The sequence below is a fragment of the Cucumis sativus genome, chromosome 7, assembly GCF_000004075.3.
Source record: "Cucumis sativus cultivar 9930 chromosome 7, Cucumber_9930_V3, whole genome shotgun sequence".
NCBI lineage: Eukaryota > Viridiplantae > Streptophyta > Magnoliopsida > Cucurbitales > Cucurbitaceae > Cucumis > Cucumis sativus.
This window is the reverse complement of record NC_026661.2, coordinates 19170530-19193482: the sequence shown is the minus strand read 5'-3', so window position 1 is coordinate 19193482 and position 22953 is coordinate 19170530. Positions and strand designations below refer to the sequence as shown.

Below are 22953 nucleotides of genomic sequence, written 5' to 3'. Positions count from 1 at the left end.
TTTGGTAACCAATTTCAACAAAGAACACACCTAGTGGCCTACTCTTTTCTCTTTTCTATACAATTATTCACACATGTAGTGTTCATTAAGTTTAGTATGATGGTGAAATTGATTCCATTCAACATATAGTTGGATTCAAATTAACTTGTTCATTGTTTGTTTACCTATCGTTTACTTTCTAATCATATATACTCAACGTTTGCGAGACTTTGATTGAGAAATGTAAACATCATGAAAAAATTATATATATCCAATTTGGAAAGTAAATTTAGAAAAAAAAGATCATAAACCACATTAAGATTGGTGAAACAGAATTCTCAATGATCTGTCTATATGAACGCCATTTGTATATCTTAAATCAAAGACAAAGACATTGGGCCAAATGGACAAAATAAACAACAAATAAAAGAAACTTTTCATTGAAGCAAACCAACACCAGCAACAAAAATTCGATCACTTTCTACCACATGGGTCAACCAAGAATAATGGTAAATCATGTACTACCCATATATATTGGAGGCCACAAAGATTGAAAAGCAAACTTAGCAACTTGTAGGAATTGAGCCCCCCACCTACATTGGATGAAACACTTCGACATACATAACACCTATCTAAAGATCGGATCGTTTGATTCGAGAGTTTTTTTTGCATAAGAATGAGTACATACATTTAAAATTCAGCTTTCCTTCACAGTTTTCAAACTTTTGCGTGCTAATAATTAATATTTGCATCCATCCTTACTTTCTAAAAAAAACAAGATGAAAAGAAAAAAATAGTTCAATTATTTTCGATTCAGTGACAATAAACCTGTAGCACTCGTAATGGTGAAATCCAATTATTTTCGATCTATGTATCTCATACAGATTTTCTTTATAACAAAGCAATGAATTGAGATACTAAAAGAAAATAGTATATATTTTCTTACAACACGAACAAAGTCGCAACAAAATATTAGCATTTAGCTACTAAAATGGAGAGAACTATTGGAGATAAGGAGAAAGGAAGAATCTACTTCTTAGAAGCTTCTAGTCAAATACACGAAAATATCTCATAACATTACAACAATACCTAAGAACATTTGAAAATGATAAATTTGGTATTAACGTATATTTGAATTGATTTTCTCAATGTTTAAATAAGTGTTTATAATAAGTGCAAAAAAAAATGTTGTTTATAAACACTTAAAAGTCAATCAAAACGGTTCATTTGCCACATTTTTTTTCAATAATAATGATAAAAAGAACATCCTAAAAACTACTTTTCAAACAACTCAAACCAAATAGAACTTTAATCCAAAATTCTAGCTAGAACTAAAATTGTATTTTACTTTTCCTACACATTTCGTTTACTTCTAAATTTTTGTTTATTTGGTCCATAAATCTTCAAAACTTCAAAACTACAAATCTTTAAACTATAAATTTCATCTTTTAAGATTTACGATCATACTAGACACAAAATTAAAAGTTTAAAGTTTCACTTTATATAAAAATCAAACTCATATTTAATATATCAATTAATTTTGAAAAACCCAAATTTATCATAAATTTATTAAACACAACACTAAAAATGTTCTAGAGACGACCTATTATTTTTTTAAAAAAAGATACTGATAGGTTAGTAAGTGCACTCGGACATCTTCACTAGATGGACACCTCCTTGACACTCTCATCATCTCCTTTCATAAATAAAAAAAATGAGAGCACATAAAGCAAGGAAAAACAAAAAGGGCTAAAGATAATGTCCAATAATTAATACAAATTACACACCATAATTAACTAAAGGCATTAATATTTAATGACCAATTGCACACAAAATTCAGAGTCAAAACACTAAATTTGTAATTTAACTTCTCCCTCCTCCTTATTACTTTTTCTAGGCGAATTACTTATTGTACCATTATTAAACGTCTTCATTTTAAAATAGAATTTATTTTTCGGCATAACAAAAAAGTGATTTTGATCATTTTAAAATAATCTCAAACTTGCTGTTAAGATCCCTCTTTCATAAATATTTTATTTTTTTCTTTTGAAAATTAAGTATATTTTTTAGCTATATTTCTAACAAAAATGTTTTGTATCTTTTGTTGCTTACAATTGTTGAATTCTTAGCTAGATTAGTAAAAAAATAAAATAAAAACCACTTTTTGAAATCTACTTTTTTTTCTTTTTTAGTTTTATTTGATTATTTAAATCATTCATAAAATGTAAATGACACATTATGAAAGTAGGGTATATAATTTTAATTTTAAAAAACAAAATGATTATCGATCTAAATAACGAACTTTCAAATGAACCAAAAATCAACTTTTAATTTTCTCCGTTCTTGAACTGGACCAAACCAACCAAATTCACCTCAACATTTCATTTAATTAATTCATTGTACCAGTTTTTATTTCAATTAGGATTGTTCATCACAAAGTTCCAACTTTTCAAATGTTTCCAAATTATTATTTAGCACATTAATTAGTTAATTAAATCATAAAAACCCTTAGAAATTAGAGGGAATTACATCATGATCTAACGGCTGTGAAGCCTCCATCAACGACCAAGTTTTGACCACTAATATAAACTGACTCATCAGATGCAAGAAACAAAGCAGCCTCAGCGATATGGCTAGCCTTCAACACCACACCCTTCAAGCTTGCCTTTGAACTAACAATCTCTTCAAGCTTACTCTCTTCTATTTTCAAACTCTGGCAAGCCAGTGGCGTCGCCACCCCATTCGGCGACACGCAGTTTACCCTAATACCGTATACCCCTAGCTCAGCGCAGCTCGACCTCACCACCCCCAGCACTGCATGCTTTGAGCATGTGTATGCCATCAGTGCTATCCCACCAACCGTCGCTGCCACACTCGTCGTGCAGATTATCGACCCACGTATGTTCCGCTCTACCATTGCTCGTCCCCCGTGCTTGATCGTTGCAACCACCTTTTTATGAATATAATGTGGATACGAAGAAAATTCTATTGAGTAGCTCGACAAATTACAAGTTAATCTTTCAAATCTCAATTCTCTCTTTAATAATCCTAAATTAACTAATTAAATACTATATGTTATAAATTTTTATTATATTTATAAATATTTTCAATTAATTTACTTAAAAACGTAAACAAATTTATTAAATTTTCTGTATGAACACACAAAAATATGACATACCCCACGGACATTGGTTGTCATTACATTGTCAAAGTCGAACATGTCAAGTTCTCGAATTGAACTGAGAGAACCAATGATGCCAGCATTGCTGAAAAGAATGTCGAGGCGACCGTGTTTTTTGATGGTGTAGCTTACTATTTTTTCGACTTGTGACTCGTCTCTCACATCACAGTGGTGAAAGCTGGCTTGGTCAATGCCGATGGAGTCTACCACCTTATGACCTGGTTCGTCGTCAATATCTGCTATAACAACAAAAGCACCGTTAGCTGCAAAAAGCCTGGCCGTCTCTGCGCCGATGCCGCTGGCAGCTCCTGTTATGAGAGCCACCTTCCCTTGCAGCCGCCTGTGGGAAATTTTGAACATATAGATATAGCCAATAATAGAGGTTGAGAAAGATTGTGCATGTGTGTTAAATCAAAAGTTTTCTGATGGAAATGAATATTTGTTTAAAGAGAGAAGATGTTGCAATTACCTTGGTGTAGACATTGTGTTAATATCGTTTTCAATCTTTTGGCTATGTTCAAATTTGCATACAATCGTTTTATATATATAAGCATATAATCTCCTTTAATTAAAATTAATTTTAACCATATGTCAATGTCTTAACATACCAATCAAAGTCATTAATGTTTTAATTAATTGAGGGATTAATTTTTCTTTTTTAAAAAATGGTTATGTATATTATTTATTGACATGATATTGGCCAATACTTTTCTCTTGCAACAACAATATCAGTCATTAGATGCTGTATTTAAAATCAATTTAATTTTTCATTACCCTACATACATTAACATCATATTAATTTCTATTATCATTATAGTCAAACTAAAATTATTACTTTTAATTACACGAGTCGTTGTTGTATTTAAAATCAATTTGGTGTTTTTCACCAACTTTCATTAATAAATCTTAAATTATAAAAAAAAAAAAACCATTTTTGTTTTTTTAGTGATTTTTATAAAAAAAATTGTAGAAGAAAATTTAAGTTAAAGAAAAGTAAGAAAATTATTAATTAACCAGTTTTCTTTAAGTACAAATGACAATATAGCTCAAAAATATGTATTGTATGGAGAGATTAGAATCCTTTGTCTCTTAATCCAAATATAATGCATATTTTAAAATAAAAAATAAAAAGTTTGATAATTGAAATTAGTGAATTCAAGTCTCAACCCTTCATTTAACTTTCAATATTTTTTTATAGTATATAAGAAATTTGTAATTCAATGGTGTTTTAGGGATAGTATTGTATGGATTTAGACAGAATTAAATCTCTTTTGCCCATAGTTGATGGAGTAAAACTAAGGTCATTTTTCAATCGTATTTTAAACTCATGCTATATTTTATTTGAGTCTTTGAAGAGTGGTCGTATATGTACAATTTTCTTGTTGATTTTGACGGATATTTTTAAAAGATATTAGAAAACAAACAAATTAAAAATTAAACTAATTACTACACATGGAATAGGTTGTATTAGTAGATTATTAAAGTTAATTATAATAATTTGTATTTTGAGTATAAATTATTTTGTTTGAGTTATTGTAGTATGAACTTGGAGCTTAAATTATATTAATTTCATTTTTATTAAAGAAAATTTCATATCCACTGAAGTTTGAAAAAATCCAAAGTGAATTTTTGGAAGAAAAAGAAATGATGAAGTAAGGATGGTTTTCTGAAAGAACAGCCTCCCAAAATCTATATTTCCATAGCCACAATAACATTCAAAGGGCTGTTCTTCTTCCAGTTTATTGCAAGTCAAATCTCTTCTTACCACTCTCTTTCCATGTCCCTTTGCAATTTTCTTCTTCACTAATCCCAAAACCCCACTATGTCAATTGCACCACTCACTTCCAATTCCTCTCCAAACTCTCTTATTCTCATTCATCGATCAATCAGAAGAAGAAATGGCATCATATTCATGGCGATTCCCACTTCCAGAAGCATCAATTCCAGGTCTTTTTCTCTACCCGACCTCGTCTTCAAGATCCCACGTACTTCTTCCAAGCGCAGCAGAAACCCACTCAAATTCGTCTCCCCTGTAATGGAATGGCAGAATTGCACGTAATTACACCATGTCTTTCTCGATTCTCTGTTTCATTACCGTTTATTGATTCTCTATTTGCTATGGGTTTTTTTGGATTTCAGTTTCGTTGTTTTTTTTCTTTCTAAAAATTCCCAATTCTTGTCTTGATTGGTTTGGTGGTTGTGCAGTTGTTCCAGGAGGATGGATTCTGAGTTTCTTTGAATGTTATAGGTTTGTTGGTATAATTAGGAAAATGTGATGAATGCAGGGCTAAGATGGAAGTTGATATACCTGCTTCGGTTGCCTATAAATGCTACTCAGATCGTGAAGCTATACCCAAATGGATGCCATTCATTTCATCTGTGAAGGTGAGTTACATATATCACACATTCTCAAGTAGGTTGCTAGCTGATACCCTTTATTACTGCTTGACTTAGAAAACGTTTTCCATGCTCAGTTCAAGATGCAATCTACCAATATGGTAAAGGGGGAAAACCTCCAATTAGGAGAAATGTTTGTCGAGCCTAGGGAGTAGGTTTGTTATGCTAGTCTCTTATTTGAGTGGATGCTAGTGAGGAGCAGGTTTATGTTTATAAGAGAAGTGATGGAAGAAGGAAATGTGAGGACTATGGATGGAAATAACTGATACTTTGGAAGAGAGTCGGTCCTCTGAAAAGTCTAGTAACTTGCAATCTTCTTCCTCAATCAATTGTAATAGCTACTTTTAGTAAGGGTTCTTTAATGATTCTGCAAGATAATGTATGAATGAAAGCATATAGTGTGAAATGGAAGTGATGACCGATTAAAGTCACTTTGGTGGATGGTTGTTCTTGGTTAAAGTTAATAATGAGTCATCCTCCAATGCCTGCTTTTGTATCCTAAGTAAACTCGTTATGTAGGCCTAAGAAGCACAAATTCGAATGTGTGACATGGATATCATATGACATTTATGTTATTGTGATATGTCATTTTTTAAAAGCCTAAGATATAGGAATGTTAAAGACATGTTTACTAAAAAAGACAGATTTTAACATATATCTTTTTATGTATTTGTATGTTAAAGGAACGAGTGATGTATTTTGCTCTCAAAGTTTGTTACTTCTTTGGCTCATTTTACTATGTCTGCTTGTTTTCTATATTTACAACTGTTGAATGACTAACAAATGTTGTATCCGTATTCAATTTGTACTCCATACTAAGTTTATATAGTACGTACGCTACGAGTGTCTGAATGTCCAGCTGGTTTTTACTGTAAACATATTATCCAAACTGAAGTGCTAAGTGTTTGAGCTGCCTAATCGTTGGCTATTAATTTTATTTGGTAGGAGAATCGTGATGCCCAAATTCTATGAATCTCAATTCACAATACCATGTTAGACAGTTTACCAACAACATTTTGGTTATGGAGTAGAGCTTTTGCATTTATTAGAAAATTTTGTGGTATTGTATGTAACTACTTGTTCTTTATAGGTATTGGAAGATAATCCTACGTTATCACGGTGGTCACTAAAATATAATGCTTTTGGTCAAGATATCGAGTTCTCTTGGCTTGCTCGAAACTTGCAGGCAAACAATTCCATACCTTGATCCTTCTATTTAACATCCATCTTTGCCATGCAATGCTATTCTAATTCTTTCTGTTCCTAAATTGTTATCTGATGATGTTTTGCAGCCGACCCCAAATCAAAAAATCCATTGGCGGTCTCTTGAAGGTCTCCCAAACAGGTACCTTCCCAATTTAGTTCAAAAGCATTCTTCATATCTCACGAATCGACTGAATTCATGGGTGGACCTATTAGTCTCAATAACTAATTAAGAGGCCATAGGTTTAATCTATGACAGTTTACCTAGGAATTGATTTTCTATGAGTTTTCTTGACACTCAAATGTTGTAAGGTCAAGTGGATTGTCCCATAAGATTAGTCGATGTGCGTATAAGCTGGTCCAGACATTCACCGATATAAAAAAGAAAATAAAAGAAAATATCGTGAATTGATTACATGACTAAGTTCTATTGGATCTGCATGTTGTATTTTCTACTTCGGAGCTTTTGATGGTTAACAATCTTTGTTGTATTTGCAGAGGTGTTGTACGATTTTATCCAAAGGGCCCTTCTTCTTGCCTTGTAGAAGTAAGTCTACAACATTCCCATATTTACATGTTTATACCTTTTTGTTTGGAACCAAAATAGTGTGGGATAGAATAGTTAGCCCTGTCTCCAAAATAGTGTGGATGTACAATTAGGTACTTAAGTGCATTGACTCTCCCACTTCAATAGTTAGCTTTTGGGGTCTGATTCTCCATGGTGCTTAAGTACCTAAATGGTCTTAGAGTTGGTTATCGATGTTTCGGAATAGAACCAACGGAGGGTTCCAGCTTCTTGGTAGTATGGGATGCCTGCCTTTGTCTCACACTGATTAGCTTTTAAGGTGTGGTTTTTCAAGGTGCTTAAGTATCTAACACTTTTTTCTTTTAAGTAAATTTCAGAAGATATCCTGACAGTCTAATACACCGCATTATAAGACATAAGTGAAGCAACTTTTTCATAAAATCAATATAAAAGCTTGTGTGTGGGGGCAATCTGTCCACAAGCTAAAAGAGAGTATTATTTGTTTTGTGTACCCTATTTCTTTCATAACGAGCGATTTGACGGAAAAGTTTGTTATTGCTCCAAAAAGGAAATTATGGTAAAAAAGATTGGAACATACATGATTTTAGAAGGAAATTATTATTCGGAAAATTCAACATATATGGATGCATTCTCATTGTCACTCGATTACATTCCTATTATAGTTTTCAAACATCTCTGTATTTCCCTTTTTGGTTGTTTTCAGTTGACCGTCTCCTATGAAGTCCCTCCACTTTTGTCTCCAGTGGCTTCTGTAAGCAATTCCAGCCTTCAATTCAATTCCATTATTAGCTCGAAATCAATCATGGAAAGCATAATTCTCTAAAAGTCATGGTGCGTTCTTAGTAATTTGTATGATGTTTATAAATGCAGGCACTGCAACCTTTGCTTGAGAGATTACTTCAACGAGGTCTCAAAAGCTTTGCTACGTTTGCTAAGAAATACCAAACGGCGTGAAGACTGAAGATATTGTTATAATGTGTACCATACATTACGATTCTTTTCAAAGCACTCTGACTGAGCAAATGTAAAATCTTGAACACAATAATCTGTTTTACTAAAGAATCTCATTTACTTTACAAAAATATGCCGAGTCCAGCTGATTTATTGATATGTGTTCATACATAATCTGCAACCTAAAGAAGAGTTGATGGTATCTCAGAAAATTATTTACATCACAACAAATGAGATTGCAGTTACTGAACTCTTCAATCTGTTGTTACAAATGAGAGGGTTTTACAGGAAAGCAATTACACTCATTGGCATCCACTGTTATCCAACCATTTTTGCAAGCTACAAAGAGCCTGTGCTGAGAGACTGCAGTATCGTAACTTTTGCTGCTGCGGTAGTGGAGAATTGCCGGGATGGAAACTTGAGAAGCAAACAACAACAACAGTTAGGTTATCGAATGAGTCTAATCGCAAAGCCTGCAGGACAAGGTCTCTTGCACACCGCTCAGGGTCGTCGTGGCGTTGGAGTCCCTGTCGAACTACATTGACTGCTTGCTGGCTTGACATCACGTCCCATATCCCGTCGCAGGCTATGATCAAGAACTCATCCTCTTCTGTAAGAACCATCTGCCTGCATTCTGGTTCTGCAATGAGAGGTGAAGGAGTACCATCTGGGAGCTTCATGTCCCAATCCCCTAAAGCCCTAGAAACCGATAAAACACCATTGAGATAGCCACCATCAACATAGCCACCCAACTCTTCAACTCGTTGCTTCTCTAGAGAGTATACCGGCCGATGGTCCTGAGACATATCTACTGCCTCTCCATTCCGGCTGAGAACTGCTCGGCAGTCTCCAGCATTTGCCACCATTAAAAGCCTGAAGAAGAGAAACACGCAATCAGCCATATGACAATTGACAATGCAGTATCATTGGACTATACAGCGAAATCAAATTGATGGGTTAGTGGAGAAACCAATAACAGCAGACTACAAACATAGATTGATAGATCATTACATTAGAGAGGGAACATACCTTCCAAGAACAAGAGCTGTCAGGGCCGTCGTCCCAGATGAGCTGCTGACACTGGAATCATCAGCAAGAGCTCGATCAGCAAGAAGAAATGCCTTTCGAAGGCAAGTTTCAATCTCCCCCGGCAAGACTTCATCGATATCTGGAATTTGAGGGAAACTAACATCCTCGAAAAAGAGTCTAAGAACATTCTTTCTGATATAAGCTGCGGCTTCAGGACCTCCATGTCCATCAAACACCTGATCAACAGATTCAACACATCAGACTCCCACCTCAAATCACAACAACAAACACAATCATCCATACTATACAAAGAAGACACCCCAAAAACAAAGAACTCTAAAACTCACCCCATAGAAAGCACTTGGCTTGGGAAACTTAAAGAGCGATCCTAAATGTGAAGATAAATCATCTATCCTTATATGTTCATCTTCCATGTATCTCCTAGGTCCAATATCAGCAAAACTTCCCGACCGGAGGCTCGGAAATTCCCTTCCGTTGGCCGTATCGACCTCGGAGTCTGTAATTTTCTTCATGGGTTTATCCTGAAGAAAGAAATATCATAAAACTAAAAAACATCGTTCCAAGAGACTAAACCCCAAAATTCCCCAAAATCAACCCCATAAGAAGGTTTAGGTTTTTGGAAGTTCATAACGATCGTAACGATCACTGTTTCTTACCCTAAACCAAAGGCTGAATTTCAGAAGGAAAAAAAAAAACCCATAAGAAGGAGAAGAAGAACATACCGATTGAGAACTGGAACAAACCGACTCGGAAGCACGAACGCGATCAAGAGTCGGATCAATCGAAATCCCACCATCGATGGACTCAATTTCATCAACAAGACAAGTCTCTTTACCAAAATACGGGACCTCCAAAACCGGGAGGCTCTTCGAACAAACAACAACCTCGGCTTCAGCCACCATTTTTACATTTACCAAAGAATCAGATTCTTCAACAGAGAGATCGAAATCGTTATAACCACAAGATGGGCAACTTCGAATTTGAATTTAAATTGGAATCGGAATCGCAATAGGAACTGGAATTTCTGTTTTATCTTTTCTTTCTTTTCTTCGTTCAGGAAACTTTAGAACATTGATCAAACTTTTTTTTTTGATCAAGTCGGCTATGAAGAAGAATATATAGAGAAGAGCCGCCGCGGGTGAGTGTAAATTCGTGGAAGAAGACGGAGCACGTAACGCCGTTATTGGGACTTGTCCGGGAAGACACGTTAACGTTTACACTTCGACGCGTGGCATATTTTTTTTTTTTTCTTTTTTAGAATTGGTGGAATTACTCAAATAGCCTTTCCTTTGAATTACGTTGACTTTCTTTAAGTCCTTTTTTAGAAAAAAAAAAAACTTATGGGATTGGAGTGACGTAGGATAATGGGTGTAGTTAGCTATAGAATTTTCTAGTGACTTAATGGAAACTTCTCTTATTTTCTTTTTTCAACTCTACAACGTGGAAATTAAGCTATTTTTATTATTGTTTAAAAACAAAAAAAAAAAACTAATAAAGAGTTTGTTGGTTTTTTGTTCAAATAATTAAATTATTGAGAAGTGAGGGTATGAATTAAGTAATGGTGTGATTAATACTATATTATATTTCGAGAAATATAGGGTTTTTAGATGTTAAAGAGTATTCCACAAGTTAGAGCAAGAAAAACTGAGGAAGAAAGAGATTGAGATGTTAAAGAGTAAATTTGTGTTTAACAGAGCTAGCCTTAAAAGCTTCTACTTTTTAATTTTATATAATGCATTTGTGGTTTTTTTTTAGAAAAAAATGAATAAGTCAAAAAAATTATTAAACACAAAATTGACCTTTTCTAATATATCTTATTTAGTTTTGAATACAATAAATATAGATTAAGATAATGTTTATAAACTTCATTATCAATAATAATGAAACTAAATCTAAAAACCCACATTCTTTATTATAAGCTAAAAAGTTGAACTGAAAATTAAGTTACATAATTTTAGAGTGAGAGTGGTACGAAAATGAAGAAGAATAGATGTTAGAGATATAAAGAAAAGTTAAATTAAAAGATAAAATGGAATAAAAAGGAATGGATATAAGAGTATGAAAAACATAAACATGAGGTGTTTTTTGAAGAGGAAAGTAATATAGATTAAGATCACGTAAGCAATTATTGAAGAAGTTGTGTGGGATTACGTGTCATAGTTGGCCGACGATTTCATACGCGTCTCTAATAAAAAAATAGTGGACCTTGATACGTGTCATCAACACACTGGCTGCTTAAGAAGTTTTTTTTTTAATTTCAACAATATTATTTTAAATACCAAAATTTCCAAATGTATATATATATATATATATATTTTTTAAAAAAAATCTATTTTAATTTATTTTTACTATATTTAAAAATAGTTCTTATTATAATTTTTACGAGAATAATTTTTTTTTAGGAAGTTTACTGAATCTTTCAACAATAACTTTTATAAGTGTTCATTTTCTGTTAAATGTGCACCTGTTTTTATTTTACGAATTAAGGATTCATCCAAAATCATTCAATCACATGTGAGTCAAACTCAAGTTAGAGTGAGATTAAAAGTTATCAGACTATGACTTGAGTAGATCATAGTTGAGAGTCTTGAGGATTATTCGTGGGTTTCTCCCTCGCCATTCATGAGCTTCTTTAAGGATAAGTGATATTAGGTCGATTAATGCAAAATCAACACATAGATTCTACATCTAGAGAGAAGAGGCCTGGTCAGAGAATGAAAGTGAAAGGGCTAGTCGTAAGCTAGAGAACAAAGAGAGATGAGGAAAACGAAGAGAAACGGAACAAGAGAAACCTTTTTTTATTCACACATACGAACTCCTTATTAAATCATAAACGTTTCTAATTATTTTGAGAACAAGAAACAAAGAGAGCGTTACCGACATATTCGTTTCTTAAAATATTAGAAACATGAAACAAAAAATAGGAAACGTTACCAAACACGTCCTACCGTGTCATAAAATAATAGATCTAAGGTAACCAATAATAAATGTAAATTAGTCATTGACTCTTCAAAGTTTTTAGTTTCATTAAGTGAGACTAAATGGGATATATACCTAGCTATTTCAGTAATAAGATTGCATTAAGAATTGTTTATCACTCAAATAAGCATGGAGTTTAATGACACTGTGTCATTTAAACTTGCTCATTAGTATACTAATGATAGACGACAACTCATATTGTTGTTATACACTTTGCATACTTATGCTCTTGCAACATTAATCTATCATGCACACAATCATATCACAACCATACTCAACAATAACAAATACTGCAAGAACCTTCAATAAATTATAACTTAAAGATTGGGATTGATAACTATGCTCATTAACATTAAACTATTAACCCCTAGCCACTACCTACAACTATTATATATTCCTAAAATAAATTGGTTTAAATCTCAAACTTTAAAGTTATAAGTTGATATATTAAAAAAGAATTACCATCTAAGAAATAGGAAATTAAAAAAAGAAATGAGGTGTTAAGCAATAAGAGTAAAAAAATTGAAAAATAGTCCTTTTGGAAATTGGGTATTCTTACAATAAACGACAAGTAGTTGATAGGTTTGGTTTTGAGTGCTCTAATTCGGCAACCCACTAATTAAATAAATTAACATTCTTCTAATATCATTTAATCCATCATTTACTTTCTCTTCTGTTTATTTTTATCTTAATGAAATCAATTGATCTATATATTATTTCATAATTTTAAAATATATATTATATTCGAATTTCAAATGGAACTGATCCTATCATGTTTATCCTAAATAATGAGATGAATTTGCAAAATTTCCACTCTATTTTATACTTTTTTAAAAAAATATGTAGTGACAGAGGATAAAACTAAACCTATCCTAATTAATTAGTTAAGATATCAATACCTTTTTACTTAAAAATATTGCAATTAGCATGCACTTTATTAAATAGTCCAATAAAATATATCAAACAAATATTATATTGATTGTTTGAATTGTCACGTGATAAATTTAAAACATTTCAACAAATCTTTATATATAACTTAAACTATGTACAAATATAGCTTAAAAATAGTTGCATTTTTCTATCATGGCTACAAAGTTCATGTGCGAATGTGGGGAAATATGAGATTGCTTTCTTTTTGTAGAGAAGAGTGGAGAGAAATCTTTGAATATTTATTTATAGAAGGAAGAAAGTAACGTGAAAATAAGAATCTTTGAGAAGCTTTTATAAATATTATTCTTCCCTTTAATACCTTGGAATTCTAAATATTAACTCTTTCATTTCTTTTCTACACTATCAATAATTTTATCTTTTTGTTCTTAAATTATTAATTAGGTATTCATGTTTATTTTTATGACATAGATTTTGTATTTATAATATAAAAATTTTATAAGTTTATTTACACAATATAATATAGATTAAATTGTAGATTAAATTGTTAGAGATTTAAAATACAAAATTAATACATTAGAGTATTAGAAAAAGTAAAGAAACTAAAACTTTTATAAAAATTTAGAGGCTTAAAATGGGTTGTTAACTTATTATTATTGTCACTATAAAATTTATCTTCTGCTAATTATTTTGCAAACTTAATTACAATCAATATTTATATAAACTTTTATAGTGGTGTGATATCTATAGTAGGTAAAGTTTTTCTAAATTAGAACAAAGTATAAAAAGAAACATAGAAAAACAATAAAGAAAACCAAAAACTCAAATCCCAAGTGGATCAAAACAAAACCAAAAACCAAGAAAGAAAATAGGCCACCTAAACAAAAAGAGTTTTTATATTATCATTGATATGGATAATCTCAACATATTTTTCATTTTTACATAAAATTTAAATAAACCAAAGCAATTAAATTAATGATATAGTATATAAATCTCCCATTAACATTTAGTCATGTGATTATTGATACATATATTTTACTTTATTTGGTGGACATTATGTATTAACAAAAAGAAAGAATCATTAATTATTGTGTTTGATTTTCTAATAATAAAGAAGTTGCAAATTAAATAAACAAAGCTTAGTATGAACAAAATTTATAATTGAGCATTTGAGTATTGCAATAATTGGTGAAAAGGTGAATGAAAAAGAATGTGACACGTCTTACGAAGTGATTGGTTGGGGTTGGTGATAGCAATTTGTTGATGGTTGAGTGTTGGGAAATTGATTCTCTTCAACCACATCAAATTTCTAAAAAATTAAGTAATGCAAATATTCACACATCTTTTTTACGCAATCAACTTGAAATTTTGAAGGAATATGAAGAATATTTCTATTAATATATAATCTATAAATTCGAATCCGAATATATATATATATATATATATATATATATATATATATATATATATATATATATATATATATAATATTACAGTTTTATTGAAAAAATTAAATAGCTTTGAAATTTAAATAATAAAAAAGAGGGTATAACCATGAATTTTATATTTAAATTTTCAATGTAAGTATGATTTGATGTTTTAAGTGTATAATTTTGAAAATTAGTCATTTTAAAAAGAATTTGAGATGTAACTCAAAAATTTTTGTTAGATGGGTTTTATCAAAAGAGTCAAATTAATAAAAATATTCTTTTCCCTAGTGAAATGCAAACATACTCTAATTAGGTTACTTTTAAAAATTGCTTTTATCATGCAAATAAATAAAATAGACCAGTGTTGATAATTTTTAAATAAAATTATCACTCAACTTTTAAATTGATTATTTAATTAAGAAGAAGTTATAAATCTCATATCATACCATGTTTATACATAACTATGATAAAGGTTAATTAGAGAGTTTAAAAAGCACTTATTTTGGAAGCATTGCCAAACAAACCCAAAATTCAAGGCAACTAAAGAAAAAAGATAATTACTTGAAATAGATCGGAATATTCTTACTTATAAGAAAACGATTTTAACATTTTAGGTGAAAAGATTAAATCTTTGACCATCAAGAATCCAATTCTTTGATCTCTCGTGGAACTTATAACTTATTTATGTGTTTAGGGTTAGCATTTTACACCTTTAATATTACCCCTTTTTTCTTGTAGTTTTTATAAATATATATCATTTGTTTTTTTAATTAGCACTTTTTTTCACCACTATTTCTTTTTATTTGTTATATGTGTTTTACCAAATTACAAAAAAAAATTAGACTCAAACTCGAAAGGTCTATCGACAATAATACATCAAGTTGATAATAAGAGTTTATGATTGATATGTGATAGAAATTTATTAATGATGAATTTTGCTATATTCACGATTACTAATTGCTATAAACTTATTTATTAACCTAAACACGACATACAAAAGTTAGTGTAGATGACAAAAGTTTTAAAAATATTAATAAATATAACAAATTTTGAAAAGCTATAAATAATAGAATAAATATTTTGGTTTATTTTCCATACATATGTTAATATATAGGCTAAGTGGTGATCATTATGTATGGCCTTTACCTTTTCTACTATGGGCCTACAAAGTTTGGGCCAAAAAATGGGACTCTTTAAGCCCAACACCCTGTTAAGTAATCAGACCGCAAATCTAGGCCCAAAATATCAACTTCATGTAATGTACCACAACATATAGTTGTAAATTTAGCGTAATTAAATTAAAGTATCATTGCTAAAATAATAAAATCATAAAAATTTAAAATAGCTAGATTTAGATACATTATTAATAAGAAGCATCTGTATATTGATTGTATCTTAAGATGGGGAATTGAGATGGGGCATAACGAACACATTGTATTGTATTGTATGTCAAACTTAAAACGTTGTTAGAAGCTTGAATAGATAACTGATTACATAAAAGCTTGCAGTTAATCATTTGCATAATCTGTCGATTAAGGCATCAACAACCTTTCATGGTTGAAACTTCAAATTCATCCCAACTAGTAATACAATTTTAGTTTATATAAATAAATATGTTAACTTTGTATATATAACTCAACTAGTTTAGACCTACACCATCAGAGATCAAAATTTTTTCTTTTAGTGCAACAACGACAACGATAGATGATCGAATCTTCCACTTCTAAAATTAAAGTTCATGTCAATTAACATTGAGTTGAACTCATTTTTACATAAGCTCTAAAGGTTATAAATATATACTCCTTACATGTTGAACTAAAATAAAAATTTATGTAATAAATCTTAGTTCAAAAAATTTCATAAACTTAGTTTCCAAACTTGAATGCATTATCTATTAGTTCAAAAACTTTCATAAACTTTTTAAATATGTACTTATAACTTGTAATATTGTGCTAATGTTTAGATTTTGTTGTTAAGAACAATATTTTTTTGAAAGAACATTGACAAAAACATAAAATGCTAGAAAAATGGAAAAATGGGCGCAACGAAATTTGAAAAGCATAAAATAATTACCATTTTCTTTAGTATCGTGATGATCAACAAACTTATTGCACCAAACAAATCAAATATGATCTCTAAGGAAAATCTATAAATATAGTATAAAAAATTTTCCACAACTCCACTCCTATCACTATCACACATCAACCGAATTGGAATTCATTTCACATCAACATTTCGTCAACAATATCAACCAAGTTGATTGATAAAGCACGAGTCAATCTAATCTAGATCTTATGTAACATGACTAATATTTTAACAGAAAGTAGTTTCAGAAGAGGACTAAAATAATTAAAATGGGGAGAATCAAAAAATGCCAAGTTGAAGGAAAAAAAGATGAAGGCGTGGGATATTGAGAAATTAAGGTATAGTGTATGCATATATTAGGGTTATAGGGCTCCAATTTTAATATTAGATGCCCACCACTTTCAAACATGGAGATGAGATCACTAGTGTGCCCTAGCTAAGGCGTGGGATTCTTTTTCCCCATTTCTCAACACACCAACAAAATTTCAAAACAAAGTAACAAAATCAAATAAACAATTACAAAATGTGGGTTTTTTTCTTTTTCGTTTTTGTATAAAACTTTGATGTATCCTTAAGTCAAAATTGGCAATTTTGTAGGGTTTTTGATGGATTATTATAGGTAGCCAAAAGAATAATTCATATTGCTGATCAACACAAAACAAAAAACAACTAAAAAACCATTGGCAATTTGGCATTGCTTACTTCAAAATTTGTCTCTCTCTTTTGCCAAATTAACACACTTTAATTTCCCACCCTTTTTTATCCCACTTTTTCATTCTTTAAAATATCCCACTCTTTTATTCTTTTGGGAATCTTCTTTTACACACTCCTAATATATTCTTTTTTATATTATATATGGGAATCATGTAGTAATATTTATATTAAATGGACATTCAAAGTTAAACCCTAGGATTAATATAATAGGGTTTGGGGAATGATTTGCAAGGTTTGTTACTTTATGAGTAGATTATGTGTCGTATGTGCATTATAAAAGACGTCATGTGGTCATGAAATAATTAGTTTATGATAAGATGAGTTTAGTTCTATTCTTTTCATCAATTAAATAAATTGTGTACATTTAATTATTTCCATTTTTAACTATTTTATTCTCTCAAATTGTGTGTATTTTGTGAAAACCAAAGGTACCAATGCTCTTCTAGTTCATTAACATCATTATTCAAAATTCTCAAACTAGTTTTTTAAAATCACTTTTTTTTTTTAAATATACTTATCATTAATATTAAATTCCCATTCATGCATAGATATTTCTACATTTTCATTGATTTGACATCAAATTTTCATTATAATGTAAAAATAATATTACTAACACAAACAGTCGAGATGTTTACTAACTTTTATTTCTAAAAAACCATAAACTATTTATTTACTAATTTGAATTTATCTTTTGAGTTTTTAACTTTTATAATTCTTTCGTACATACTGATTGTTTAAAATGGTTCTAAAGAAAGGAATATTTTCACTTATATTTTCAAATATAATGTTGATGGCTTACCCTACTCGAAATATTACACAATTATTACATGTAAGAGTGCAGAAATCCAACATATAAAAGGGAGACAAATTGAATAAAACTTTGAGGCTCTTTTTAAAAGTTGAAATAGCTTTTTGTGTTATTGTGTGTTAGAGCCATGTGAGGTAGTGTGTAGTTAACATAATTTAGACTCTTTTTTGTTTTGCCCTTTTTTGAGAGTGAGTGAGTGAGGGAGTGAATAAGCTTAGAATTGGAGAGATGCAAAGAAGGCAAACCACTAAACCTCCACTGCCCTTCCTCATGTTGTTTTGGCACCACTCTCACAGACCATGTTTCCACAAACTCAAAATTCAAATTAATATATAAAAAATATGGTAGGGTTGTTTTTTAAACAACAAATTTAAAAAAAAAATGAAAGAATTCAACTTTGATGATAAGATATCATGTTTGTATTTGTACGTTTTAACCATGACTCTCCTGACTTTAATTTGTATCTCAAACTTAACCTTAATTCAAGGTGTAAGGTGTTGCAATAATCTTAGGGTTAAATTTTAAAAGGTTTTGCAACTCTTACCTTTCTATTCTCTTCAAAATTTAGGTGTGTCTTACACATTTTGGTTTTTATAAAAATGATTTAAAATAAATTTTGAGGAGGGTTTAAAACATATTTTGAGTAAAGTCGGGTGTCCATCGGTGAAAATGCTCGAGTGTACATGCTAACCCACCGTATCTTATTAAAAAATATATATTTTTGAGTTATATGGTCAAATACTTTAATTAAAATAACTTATTTATGAAACTAAACTAACCAAGTTGACGTTAAATTAGTTTAATTTGATGAAAGTGAAAGTTTAGAGTTCTCAATACAACTTGACAAATTTACATGATGAAAGTTGATTTTTTTTCATTAAGAAAATAAAAAAAGTGGTTGTTGTATGGATGAATTCCTAATTGATTAAACAATTTTAAAAAATGGACATATGGGGTTTCATTTCTTTTGCTTTTAAAAGCAGGCCTTGCAGTCACTATCCCACTTGTAGTTGTCTAATTAATATTGCATTATATATATATATATATATACACATTCTGCTATCTAATTTACAAGTATCAAAAAACTGTTCTTTTTTGCACCAATTAATATAACCTTAAAATTCCTCACTTTTTTAACCCTAAAGCTGATAGAAAAAAGTGTTTTTGTTTACTTCAAAAACAGCTTTATTGATTCAAACTATCCAATAAAAACCACAAAACAATCAGCACTCTTAAGTGTATAGCAGGCAGGGAATTTGAAGTACTGATAAAGCACTTCAAGGCGCATCTCTTCCTGATCTTAATTTCTCTTTTTCTTTTGGTTGCTTAAACAAATATCACTATCTCCATTTTCCCAATGCCCTCTTTCATATTTATGGCCTTTAAGCATTCTAACGGGATATAAATGTGTGGCTTGAACTAAAACTAAGTCGATTGGATGAGTTTAAATATAATGTTCTCATTTTCTTTTGTGTTTTCAGCTTATGCATCATTACCAGTTTTGATATATATTCTCTATTATGTCATTTGATTTGGATAGATGTTATTTTTTACCTAAAGCTTTTTTCCGAGAGCGAGTTTGGTTGGGTTTCGGTTTGCATTGTTTAAAAAAAAAAAAAAAAAGAGTTAGGGTTTTTTCTATACCTTACATGCAATATGAATTAAGTTTCTTCACTCCTACCTTACAGCTTTGTATTTTTTATATTTCTTCCAGTGATCTAATTAATTTGATTGTTTCCTTTTTCCTATTAAAATGATGGTTTTACATTTCATTTGGGTAAGAAAAAATTACCTGATGTTAAATTACACACAAACACACTCATTGCAAGTGCACTACAAATGTATAGATATTATCATGAAGTTTTTCTTTATCTTTGATTCTTTTCCAAATTGATCTTGAAAGTTGTGAAACGTAACATGTTACAATAATAATCATCTTATAATTGACAATGATTTTGGCTTTTTTGAACACTAATTACCTCATAAATAGGCGGACCCTTAAATAAATAAAAAGTATAATATATCTTACAAAGTAAGGAATAATAATAATAGAATATAAAAATAATTAATTGGAAACTTAGCTTTAGGGTTTGTTTTTTTAGAATATAGAAAATTTTGTCAGATTATTGAAACTAGATTTGGGACCAAACTGAGGCATGGTTATGGGAAGAACATGGGAGGCTTATCTCCAATAATAATCCTTTTCAGCCTTTTTTTATTTTCTCAAACAATCAATTACATTCTCCATTTTCTCCCTTAAAGGTCAATGCCTACATGAATTTGGTCGGTTCCACTCCTAAATAATCAATCCCCAAAAGTAATTCTTTTGTATATCCAAACCCTTCTTTATTCTTTTACCTTCATTTCCCACTTTCACTTCAACTTCTGTTTTGTTTTGTTTTTTTTTTTTTTTTCTCTGGTTATATAAACGAAGATTCAACCTTTCTTGTTTTGTGTTCATTCCATGTCAAAATAGCCGTCTTGGGGTTTGAGAAGAATCAAAAGAAATGTCTAGTTTTGTGTTGTTGTCTTTTGCAATTTGGTTATCTTTCGTTTCTTGTCTTCTTTCTTCTTCTCAAGCTAGATGGCATCATCACACTAAGCAAAAACACTCTCATCGCCATAGACATAGCTACATTTCCCACCCGCCTTCTCTTTCTCCTTCTCCTTCGGATTCGCCAGACGATGGATATTATATTAATGATACGAATATTTTCGACGTGAGAGCTTTTGGTGCTATTGGGGATGGCATTGTAGATGATACGGAGGCATTCAAGATGGCTTGGGACACGGCATGTCAGAGTGAGGATGACTCTGTAGTCATGCTCGTTCCCTATGGCTTCTCGTTTATGATTCAATCAACAATCTTCACTGGCCCTTGCCATGGTTACCTTATGTTACGAGTTGATGGCACGTTGATGACACCTGATGGCCCCGATGCTTGGCCGAAGAATGCTAGTCGTCGCCAATGGTTGGTCTTTTATAGGATTGATGGAATGTCCTTAGAAGGAGGAGGTGTGATTGATGGGAGAGGTCAAAAGTGGTGGGATCTTCCTTGCAAACCACACAAGGTATATTCAATCTTTTTCCATAAATTTCATTACTAGTATATCCTAACGCGATATATCTTGTGTAAAACTCAGGGACCAAATGGAACTACATTACCAGGACCGTGTGACAGCCCAATTGTAAGTTCATATATACACTCAAAGTTATATTGTACCTTTTTCTGCTATAAAAAATATGAAAAAATTACTTAGCATAACATTCTATTGATTTTAGGCAATAAGGTTCTTCATGAGCTCCAATTTGACTGTCCACGGACTTAAAATCACAAATAGCCCTCAATTCCACTTCAGATTCGACGGTTGCAAGACTGTTCATATCGACTCGATTCACATAAAATCTCCCGGTCTTAGTCCCAATACAGACGGAATCCATATCGAGAACACAAATGGTGTCCAGATATATAATTCAGTCATTAACAATGGTTAGTAAGTTGAACAAAAAATAACAATTAGCACCGATAATCACTTTGTTAAAGGAAATGGAATTTTAAATCATGCATATTTTCCATTATGTGTAGGGGATGATTGTGTATCAATTGGATCTGGTTCATATGACTTAGATATCAGAAACATCACTTGTGGACCAAGTCATGGAATCAGGTATTGTGTTAATTAGGCATTTTAGTTACGTTGCCAATTTGAATTATATATATATCAGCTCAACTAGTTAAGACATTAGTAATTATTAGTTCCTAAACGTTTTTTCTTTATCCTTCTGTCCCAGTATTGGAAGTCTCGGCGTTCGCAACTCTAGAGCTTGCGTTACGAACATCACAGTTAGGGACTCAGTAATCAAAGACTCAGACAATGGAGTTAGGATCAAGACATGGCAAGGTGGATATGGAGCAGTAAGAGGAATAACATTTAGCAACATTCACATGGACAATGTTAGAAATCCCATCATTATAGATCAATTCTATTGCTTAACAAAGGATTGCACCAATCAAACCTCAGCAGTTTCAGTATCAGATATTCAATACACAAACATCAAAGGAACATACGACATTCGGAGCCCTCCTATGCACTTCGCTTGCAGCGACTCGGTCCCTTGTACCAATCTAACATTGTCGGAGATCGAGCTACTTCCCGCTCAAGGAGATATAGTGTTGGACCCTTTTTGTTGGAATGCTTATGGAGATCTTCAAACCCTTACCATTCCCCCTGTCTCATGCTTGCAAGAGGGACTTCCTTCTTCTGTCAACTTTAACAATGACAATGAGTACTGTTGATCATTTTCCTAAATTATACACATAGTTTATAACAAACATATGTGATCATATAATATATATATGTATATAATATAAAATAATTAATCATAGATGTTGTTTAAATGTGCTTCATCAAACTTTTATGTCATGTCACACACAATATATTATACCACTCCTGTCAATTGTTGTAAAAACATAAAAATCAAAGAAATTAAAATATGTTGACATTAGTATATATCAAGATATCCAAAAAGAGAAAAAAAACTATCATTTTATCTTCAAACCTGAAAGATGTATGTTTGGCTTTTTGGGTCTCTCTCCCTTTGTGGCTCTACAAAGTGATTGATTATGTGCAGAAAATATTGCATTCACCCATCAGTATGTTTTTTAACATAAAGTTTTTTTAAAAAGAAATTGGAAATTAGCATGTATTCATGATGGTGTTAGTTCTTTTCCCAAAACAAT

At 31.1% G+C, this 22953-nt stretch overlaps 4 protein-coding genes across 5 annotated transcripts; 2 read left to right on the top strand and 2 right to left on the bottom strand.

The window, feature by feature from the left end:
* Positions 1–2346: 2346 nt before the first annotated feature.
* Positions 2347–3712, bottom strand: LOC101217180 (short-chain dehydrogenase reductase 3b). The gene is made up of 3 exons (XM_004136097.3): positions 3630–3712; positions 3158–3500; positions 2347–2929 (listed from the first exon to the last, which is right to left on the bottom strand). The coding sequence occupies exons 1-3, from the start codon at positions 3641–3643 to the stop codon at positions 2510–2512; spliced, it is 777 nt and encodes a 258-aa protein (XP_004136145.2). The 5' UTR covers positions 3644–3712; the 3' UTR covers positions 2347–2509.
* A 1047-nt stretch (positions 3713–4759) lies between these two features.
* Positions 4760–8389, top strand: LOC101216857. Of its 2 annotated transcripts, none has more exons than XM_004135926.3 (7): positions 4760–5215; positions 5446–5545; positions 6648–6743; positions 6850–6902; positions 7259–7307; positions 8011–8058; positions 8178–8389. In XM_004135926.3, exons 1-7 carry the CDS (start codon positions 4983–4985, stop codon positions 8259–8261), a joined length of 663 nt encoding a protein of 220 aa, XP_004135974.1. In that variant the 5' UTR covers positions 4760–4982; the 3' UTR covers positions 8262–8389. The 2 variants fall into 2 exon arrangements, with proteins under 2 accessions (XP_004135974.1, XP_011659410.1); XM_011661108.2 differs by having other exon boundaries at positions 4764–5215; positions 5366–5545.
* LOC101216626 (probable protein phosphatase 2C 49) lies at positions 8355–10409 on the bottom strand. Its single transcript, XM_004135925.3, has 4 exons — positions 10031–10409; positions 9635–9829; positions 9288–9523; positions 8355–9131 (listed from the first exon to the last, which is right to left on the bottom strand). Exons 1-4 carry the CDS (start codon positions 10208–10210, stop codon positions 8561–8563), a joined length of 1182 nt encoding a protein of 393 aa, XP_004135973.1. The 5' UTR covers positions 10211–10409; the 3' UTR covers positions 8355–8560.
* Positions 10410–20570: 10161 nt separating this feature from the next.
* On the top strand, positions 20571–22620 carry LOC101217094 (polygalacturonase At1g48100). The gene is made up of 5 exons (XM_004135927.3): positions 20571–21283; positions 21356–21400; positions 21495–21702; positions 21799–21880; positions 22005–22620. The coding sequence occupies exons 1-5, from the start codon at positions 20720–20722 to the stop codon at positions 22507–22509; spliced, it is 1404 nt and encodes a 467-aa protein (XP_004135975.1). The 5' UTR covers positions 20571–20719; the 3' UTR covers positions 22510–22620.
* Positions 22621–22953: the final 333 nt, after the last annotated feature.